General features: G+C 37.0%; 1 protein-coding gene across 1 annotated transcript in view; it reads left to right on the forward strand.

Moving 5' to 3' along the window:
- Positions 1-9,914, forward strand: part of LOC102471583 (transient receptor potential cation channel subfamily M member 6) — a 207,034-nt gene that overhangs the window by 184,954 nt on the left and 12,166 nt on the right. Inside the window, exon 37 of the mRNA XM_006155328.2 lies at positions 9,401-9,452. Within this exon, the coding sequence (XP_006155390.1) occupies positions 9,401-9,452 (52 nt within the window). The remainder of the gene's footprint in view (positions 1-9,400; positions 9,453-9,914) is intronic.

The following is a 9,914-nucleotide window of genomic DNA, read 5'->3' on the forward strand; positions in this document are numbered from 1 at the left end:
AGAAAGATTGCGGAAGGTAGCCACTGCTCACTCTCTCTCACAGCTGGAGAGTGGTGGAGCTATGAGTGGCACCCAGATTCTCTCACTTCTGTCTCTATAACAAGCAACAGGATTTAAAGGAGCTTATGGATTCTGATAGACTTCTATTTTCCCAACCAAACTTCCTTTCTTACATGAGGTATTACCTACATTTTAGGTACTGTGTGTATTCCTAGGTTAGATTTACCCATTTATTCAGGGATCAATCTAAAACTTTCATCAGTGACATAAACTCTGAGCTTAAAGTTAGGAGGTCTAGGGACCAGCAGGTGGTGTGGTAGTTAAGGTTCTGGATCCCGCATGGCCAGCTCCTTGATTTGAGTCTCAGACCTGGTGACTTGAAAACACACTGGAGTTGGGGGGGGGTGAGACAAACAAACAAACAAAACACACTCAGCGGGTGGTGGGGGGTGGGAGGGACCAGTAGTTGGCGTAATGGCTATGTCGTTGGACTCTCATATAGTTGACCGTGTTTCGAGTCCTGGACCTGGTGGCTTAAACTCATGCCACGCACGTTTGCGTGCGTGCCCAAGATCCCAAGAGAAGAATGGAGGAGAAGTGATTGTGGCGTGGCCATCCCCCTGGGGGGGGGGGGGTGATTTCTTACTTTCTGTTTCTGTTTCTCCATCTCTCTCTGTCTCTCTGGCCAGCAGACACACCCTGAAGCAAAAACCTCTCCAAAAAAAAAAAACCCACACTCAATGTGGCATGCGTGCCCAAAATCCCGAGAAGAGAATAGGGAAGAGATTGTAGTATCACAGTCTTCCCGGGGATGATTTCTCGTGTTTCCTCTCTCTATCTCTCTCTGTCTCTCCAGCGAGTACATATGTCCTATAGAAAAATAAATAAATAAATATTTAAAAATTAAGAGGTCTGCACTTAAACATGTAAAGGATTGGTAGTCTTTAGTCTCTCTGTTGATGATACTTGGGATATATTCTATCTGTTGTTCTGTGTATCTACTCCACCATTAGAAAAGCAGGCATTCTGGGACCAGCAGTTAGCATAATGGCTATGTCACTCCCATGTGGTCAACCACGATTCAAGTCCTGGACCTGGTGGCTTAAACTCACGCTGTGTGTGTGTGCTTGCGTGCCCAAGATCTCAAGAGGAGAATGGAAGAGAAGGAATTGCGGAGTGGCCATTCCCCCTGGGGGATGATTACTCACTTTCTGTTTCTCCGTCTCTCTCTGCCTGTCTGGCCAGCAGACACGCCCTGAAGCAACCCCCCCCCCAAAAAAAAAAAGAAAAAAAGAAAAAGAAAAGAAAAGAAAAGCAGGCATTCTCTAGGCCGACCCTCTTTCATATGTATTAGAAAAGTATAGAGAGCCTATGGCTTTTCTTTAAAAGGAATAATGGCCAAAAAGAGTTTGTTTTGCATATGTCCTTTTGCACTTGTGTTTCTGTCTTAATTTGTCTTTCTCTGTTCAAAATCAGTGTACAAAGAGATTCTAAGCCAGTGGTTCTTAAAGGGTCCCTGGAAAGAATTCAGAGAGCCTGTGAACTTTGTTGAGAAAATCAATTTTACCATTATTTTTGCTAACCCGTAATTGAAATCCATCATTTCCTTTCATTATGAAGTAGACCACAAACCACAGTGATAGTGGTACCTGTGACTGCTCATATTAAAATGATAGACATGGAGAACTGAAGACTTTCTACCCAGACTTTACCCTCCTGACCACAAGATCTAGGTCAGAGTAATCCTCAATTTCCTCAGAAACTGCTGCACAAAGGGAGAAAAATGAAACTGCAGAGAGATTGCAGAACACCTCCTGCACATCTCTGAATACTCAGATTTAACTTCAAAAATTAGGAAAAAAATCTATAATCCATCAGATGATCAGAAACCACCACAGAGCCACAAGAAATATGAGAAGCCAAGAAATATCCCTCCCACAAGGGAAAAGAATAACTTCTAACCTCCACAGACAATACAAAGGAACTCATGGAAATGTCAGATAAAGAATTTAGGATATTCATAGTGACAAAGCTAACAGAGATGCAAGAGAAGAGAGACAATGAACTCTGGATGATACGGGAGAAAAGAGAGGGAGTTCCAGGAGATGAGGAAGTTCTTGCATGTTCTGAAAGAAGAAATACACACTATAAAAAAGAATCAAATGGAATTGTTATAGATGAAGGCTGTAATGCAGGAAATCAAAGCCTCCCTTGAAAATATTAAAAGCAGATTAAATCATGCAGAAAATTGGAACTCAGATATAGAAGACAGAACCTCTGACCTAGAAAAATTTACCAAAAAGACTGAGAAAATTACCCCCTTAAATGAGAATAATATACGAGAAATAATGGATGCCATTAAATGCCCAAAGAGCTAGATAATCAGTATCCTAGAAGGTGGAGAAACTAATAAGAGCATTGACCATCTATTCTGTGAAGTCCTGGAAGAAAACTTTCCAAACCTAGAGAGGCACTCAAATATCTAGACTCAAGAAATACAAAGGACCCTACATAGAATCAACCCAAGAAGATCTCCAAGGCACATCATACCAGATTGGCCCAAACAACAAAGACGAGATACTAAAATTGGCAAGAGGGAAATGTCAAGTTACTTTCAAAGGATATCTCATCAGGGTAACATCGGACCTCTCATCAGAAACAATGCAAGCAAGGAAAGAATGGGAAAATATATTGAAAGTGTTAAGTGAAAAACAATTTCAACCAAGAATATTATACCCAGCAAAATTATCCTTGATATGGGAAGAAAAGACAAAAGCATTCTCAGATAAACAAAACCTGAAAGAATTTACCAACTCCAGACCAGCTCTCCAAGAAGTTCTGAAGGCAGTGCTATACCAGGAAAACTTAACTCAGAAACACAGAAATAAAAATACAAAAAACAACCAAGGGAGTGGCCAATTTAATGGTAGTGACAAGTCTGGAAAGAACAATAACAATGCTGAATGTTAACTTCTAGAATTTAAACGGAAAGATCAGACCACAATAACACTGCAAATTCAACAGTAGAGAGATTAATTACATGATACTGAATTGGTGAAATAGAGTGATTATTGACTAAAACATTACTAATTTTCTTCTATGCTTTGATTTTCAGATTTAAGGATTTTTGTCTCCTCTTGAACTGTTGTTAGGTTCATTTACCTACTGTTTGAACTGAATCCTAACCTTTTTCATGGCTTTAAGTCTTAAGCAAACTTTTCTTAACATTTTTTTATATTGATCTATTAAAACTAAAACTGTTTGTCCTGAAATTAAAAATGCACAATATAAGTACCTATTTAATGACCACAGTAAGCTGTATAGACCCAAATAGGTGCTACTTTATAGTACATTCATTCTACTCACTGAGGTTTGTGTGTGTGTGTGTGTGTGTGTGTGTGTGTGTGTATTTTTGTTTTCCTTTGATTTTTTTTTTTTGCTATAGGGCATGTGTCCTACTATTTGAACTGAATCCTAGCCTTTTTCCTGGCTTTAAGTTTTAAGCAAATTTCTCAACTTTTTTTGATTTGGGTCTATTAAAACTAAAACTGTTTTACTTGAAATTAAAACATTTATTAAAATACCTATTAATATCTATTTAATGACTATGGTAAGCTATATAGCCCCAGCTAGATGCTACTTTATAGTATGTTTACTTTATACACTAAAGTTTATGCCTAAAGTCAGACATGTGTTCATGGATATGTATGTCTCAGCTGCAGTTACTATTGAAAATATTTGGATTGGGACCAGCAGTTAGCATAATGGCTATGTCACTGGACTCCCACATAGCCGACCGCAGTTCGAGTCCTGGACCTGGTGGCTTAAACTCACGCCGGGTGTGTGTGCGTGTGTGCCCAAAATCCCGAGAGGAGAATGGAGGAGAAGGGATTGCAGTGTGGCCATCCCCCCTGGGGGGGGTGATTTCTCACTTTCTGTCTCTCTGTCTCTCTTTGTCTGTCTGGCAAGCGCACGTGCCCTATAGCAAAAACCTCTCAAAAAACCCGCAAAACAACAACAACAACAAAAAAACAAATAAAAAAGAAAGTATTTAGATTAAGATCTTTTGTGAATCAATAAAATGTGAAAAGAAAAAAAGGCATGGAAAACAACTGTAGATACCAGAGGCAGTGTGAGAGGAGAATGGGAAGTGGCAGAGGGGGAGAGGTAGGGAATCAAGGGGGAAAATAAGCAACATATATAAAAAACAAGAAATGGAAAATTATTCATTGACGATAACATATATGGTAATATCCTTGACTGAGCCAATATACAGTGTATTCTGGATGAAAAAAAATCTCATTTTGTATACTATAATGATGTACAGTGAATAAATGTAAATAGATTTAAAATTTAAAAAAATATAGACATGGGACCAACAGATAGTGTAATGGTTACATCACTGGACTCTCACATGGCCAAATGTGGTTTGAATCCTGGACCTGGAGGCTTGAAACTCACATCAGATGCATGGGTGTGCATGCCCAAAATACTGAGAGAAGAATGAAGGAGAAGGGACTGTGGCATGGCTATCATCTCTGGGAGTGGGGGTGTGATTTCGCTTTCTGTCACTTTTTCTCTCTCAAGCAAGCACATGTGCCCTATAGCAAAAATCTTTCTCTGGAAAAAAAAAAATAGACATTGGCACCAGTAGGTGGTGTGGTGGTTAAGGTGCTGGACTACCACATGACTGACTATGGTTCAAGCCTCAGACCCAGCAGCTTGAAAATCACACTGGGTGTGTGTGCTTGCATGCCCAAAATTCTGAGAAGAGAATGGAGAAAATATCGTGATATGGTCATCTCCCTTGAGGCTGATTTCTCTTTCTCTCTCTCTCTCTCCAGTAAGTGCATTTGCCCTATGGCAAAAACCTGGAAAAAATGATAGATATTAACAGCATAGTATAGGTAGTACAGGTAGTTGGAAGATAATTATTGTTTGTTTGATGTTATAGTAGATAATAGATCTCTGTTAGGCCTAGTATGGAATGTATTAATAAAGAAGCATATGCATTGCAATATAACAATTAAAATTTTTTTTTCTTTTTTTTTTTTGGAGAGGTTTTTGCCATTAAATAGATTTAAAATTTAAAAAAATATAGACATGGGACCAACAGATAGTGTAATGGTTACATCACTGGACTCTCACATGGCCAAATGTGGTTTGAATCCTGGACCTGGAGGCTTGAAACTCACATCAGATGCATGGGTGTGCATGCCCAAAATACTGAGAGAAGAATGAAGGAGAAGGGACTGTGGCATGGCTATCATCTCTGGGAGTGGGGGTGTGATTTCGCTTTCTGTCACTTTTTCTCTCTCAAGCAAGCACATGTGCCCTATAGCAAAAATCTTTCTCTGGAAAAAAAAAAATAGACATTGGCACCAGTAGGTGGTGTGGTGGTTAAGGTGCTGGACTACCACATGACTGACTATGGTTCAAGCCTCAGACCCAGCAGCTTGAAAATCACACTGGGTGTGTGTGCTTGCATGCCCAAAATTCTGAGAAGAGAATGGAGAAAATATCGTGATATGGTCATCTCCCTTGAGGCTGATTTCTCTTTCTCTCTCTCTCTCTCCAGTAAGTGCATTTGCCCTATGGCAAAAACCTGGAAAAAATGATAGATATTAACAGCATAGTATAGGTAGTACAGGTAGTTGGAAGATAATTATTGTTTGTTTGATGTTATAGTAGATAATAGATCTCTGTTAGGCCTAGTATGGAATGTATTAATAAAGAAGCATATGCATTGCAATATAACAATTAAAATTTTTTTTTCTTTTTTTTTTTTGGAGAGGTTTTTGCCATAGGGTGCGTGCACTCACCAGACAGAGAGAGAGAGACAGAGAGACAGAAAGCGAGAAATCATCCCCTAGGGGGGATGGCCACGCCGCAATCCCTTCTCTTCCATTCTCCTCTCGGGATCTTGGGCACGCATGCACTCGTGCCCGGTGTGAGTTTTAAGCCACCGGGTCCAGGACTTGAACCGTGGTCGACTACGTGGGAGTCCAGCGACATAGCCATTATGCTAACTACTGGTCCCTAAAAATATATTTTTAATGTGTCCAAATTTCTTTATTCTTTGCAGCTAAAGGTTAGAGACATGGATTAATTACACTCTCTTGCATAGTATCTCTCATAGGAATTACAATGAGAATAGCATCCTTTAACTGTTGTTTTACTCAGAACACTCTAGTTTGCTATTTCCACTCTGGATTTTCCTTTTATTTTGTTTTTGATTGACAAATAGTAATTGTATATATTTAAGTAGTCCTTTGTAATGATTTGGTAAATGTATACTATGGGTACTGATCAAATTAGAATAATTAAAATATCCATCGTCTTAGATATTTATTATTTCTTTGTGGTGAGATCATTCTAAATCTCTCTTCTAGTTATTTTGAGATATAGCTTACTGTTAACTATAATCACCCTACTATATAATAGAACACTAGAATTTATTCCTCTTATCTGACTGTAACTTTGTACCAGTTAATCAACCTCTTTTTATCTCCCCTGCCTTCTCCCTTTTCTAGTCTCTGGTGGCCACTATTTTTCTGTAAGATCAACTTCTTAAAATTTCACATATCAGTGATATCATATAACATTTATCTTGCTGTTCCTAACTTATTTCACTTAAAATAATATCCTCCATGCTCATCTTGCCATAAATTACAAGAATTTATTCTTTTTAATGGCTGAATAATATTCTGTGGTGTATTGTGACTACTGCTGCAATAAAAAGGGGTATACAGATAATCTCTTCAATATATTGATTTTGTTTCCTTTAGATTAATATCCAGTAGTGAAATTGTTGGATCATGTGGTGGTTCTATTTTTAATGTTTAAGGAACCTACATAATGTTTTCTGTAATGGCTCTATTAATTTACATTCCCATCCACAGTGTATGTTGCCATGTCTTTGCCAGTGATTGTTATTTTGGATAATTGCCATTCTAACTGGAGTGAAATGCTACCTCGTTGTTGTTTTGATTTCCATTTTCCTAATGATTAATGATGTTGAGCATTTTTTCATTTACTCATTGACCATTTGTATGTCTTCTTTTGAAATTAATTGTCCATTTTAAATTAGATAATTTGTTTTTGCTGCAGAGTTCTTTGAGTTCCTTGTATACTCTGAATATTAATCCCTTGCCAGATGAATAGTTTTCAATTATTTTCTCCCATTCTATAGGTTGTATCTTCACTTTCTTGGTTGTTCCCTTTGTTTGGTGATTGTTTGGTTGATTGTTCCCTTTTAGTTGGTGAAATACCACTTATGTATTTTTACTTCTATTGCCTGTGTTTTTTTGAGATCTTATCTGCCTCTCTGCCTCCCCGCTAAAAAAAAATCCTTGCCCACAATGCTTCAGTGTCTTGAAGCAATGTCTCTTTGTTTTCTCCTATAAGTTTTATAGCTTCTGGTCTTACATTTATGACTTTAGTCCATTTTGAGTGGATTTTGTAAGTGGTGAGGAATAGAGATCTAGTTCCATTCTTCTACATATAATACCCAGTTTTCCAGAGTCTTTAATTGAAGAAATTATCTTATCCCTGTGTATGTTCTTGACACCTTTGTAAAAAATCAGCTGGCTAGAAATGCATGGACTCATTTCTGGATGTTGTATTCTGTTCCATTGATCTCTGTGTCTGTTTTTATGCTAGTACTATGTTGTTTTGGTTACTATTGCTTTGTGGTATACTTTGAAGTCACTTAATGTGATGCCAAATTGCTTTGTTCTTTTTGACCAGTATTGTTTTGGCTATTCTGGGTCTTTTTAGATTCATAGGAATTTCAGAATTGTTTTTTGTTTTTCTGTGAAGATTGTTGCTGGTATTTTGATAAGAATCTAAATATTTTAATAATTGTATTTCAATATTATTGGTTTTCTTTATAATAATATATATTTAAATTGTGGATTTTTAAATTCTTTTTTTTCCTGACCAGGAGATCCCTTAGCTTAACCAGACTGACAAAGAGGAGGGTCATGATGAAAAAATGGCAAAAGCTTCTACTCCAAATTCTAGGCTACTCTAAGTTACTTTCCTAAAGAAGTCAGTTTCTTAGGGGAAAAGTCTCTAAGGATTACATTTCCCCATAAAACATATCATTATTGTAAAACATATGGAATAGCTGCAATCTTTTTGAAAGAACATGAGATTTTTTTCTTTTTCTTTTGACATGTAGAAATATATAACAATGTTAAAAACTTTATTAAAAACTTAGAAAATATTCTCACAGGTTAATCTCTTTTAAGCAAAGAGAGCAAGTGCCAATTAGAGAATGAGCTCAGAAATCATAGAGCTATGCTCAAATTGGACCTTCACCTGTCTAACTAGCTTGCCCAAAACATTACCACTGTTGGAAATCAACCCCTTCATCACTTGCATTTTTTAATAAAAATTCACTCTGAAAATTGATTCCTATTTAAATTTAGCTTTACATTATGCTCATGTTATCATTTTAGGCTGTAGTGTCCTCTTTTAAGAAGTAAATTTTTTAATTTCAAGAAAAGCAGTTTTTGCTTGAAGAGATCAAAATTTAAAAATGTTAAGAGAAATTTGCTTAAGAATTAAAGCCAGGAGAAAGGTTAGCATTCTGTTCCAACAGTAGGTAAGAAGTAAATTTGAATGAAGACTAATATACATTCAGAAAAGTGCATACTGCATAAGCGTGTATCTCAAGTAATTTTCACACTAAACATACAAATTTAACCAGAACCCAGATCAAGAACTTACTGTCTTTTTTAATCTGTTGTTTATAAAAATTCTATATATAGGATCTGATTTGTCTCTTTGATGAAACAGAGGTCGTGCCTGTATAGCTATACTGCCCTTGCACCTTGCTGAGCATTGGTGGAGTCCATATAAGAAAACCAGGGACTAGTGGGAGGAACACAAGCTTTGTCCTGGCTTTGATCCTGTTGTGACTGCTTATGGGCTGTGCAAATTCTGACAAATTATTTCATCTCTTTGAACATCAATGCACTCATTGATGTAAATGAGAATAAAATTTAAAATGAGGATATGAGGATCATACTTTTATTTTATGAAGGTTGAAAATTAGAGAAAATAAAATCAGAATGTCTATTATATACAAGAGATGAATGAATGACAGATGCCACTATCAGTAGCTATGAATATATCACTAAAACATTCATTTGTGGCTGAGAAATTTATTGAAAGTTTATTATAATAGAGAGAGATATGGGGCCCAGTGCATTAACTAAAATTTTGAAACACTCCTGGACAATTTTTATAGTATATTTAATTTGCATGATGTTTAATTTACTGTAGATTAAATGTAATTTTTTAAAAAAAGAATTAAAATTTGATTGTTTTCTTGAATTTCTAAGAAAATGAAACCCCCATTTGCTAAGTGAATTTTGTTTCTTCTTTTGAGGTGTTGGAGAAAATTTGACAGATCCATCTGTTATAAAACCTGAAGACAAACAGTAAGTTGATTTATGTGTCATCATTTAGAAAATTGCATTTAACATATTGTGCATGTTTTTCTTTTAAATTACAAACATTTTAAACTTTATGATAGAGAGTGCATGCATGTACAAGCATATGAGAAACAGAGAGCAAGAGAGAGGGAGAAACACCCCTAAAGAGTCGGGTCACATCAAGATCCCCTTAGCGCAACCCTCCAGCTCATTAGGATCTTGGGCATGGACATATACACTAAGGTGTTTTGGCTCAAAAGGATTGAGGATCTGAACCCAAGTTTGGCCATATGGCTTCTAGGACTGATGTTAAAGATGCTGCTGACTGGGACCAGCAGTTAGTGTAATGGCTATGCCGCTGAACTTCCATGTAGTCGACCGTGGTTCAAGTCCTGGACCCGGTGGCTTAAACTCACGCCGGGCATGTGTACGTGCATGCCCAAGATCCCGAGAGGAGAATGGAGGAGA

This window comes from Tupaia chinensis, unplaced genomic scaffold (assembly GCF_000334495.1).
Source record: "Tupaia chinensis unplaced genomic scaffold, TupChi_1.0 Scaffold000447_1, whole genome shotgun sequence".
In the NCBI taxonomy this organism is placed as follows: domain Eukaryota; kingdom Metazoa; phylum Chordata; class Mammalia; order Scandentia; family Tupaiidae; genus Tupaia; species Tupaia belangeri.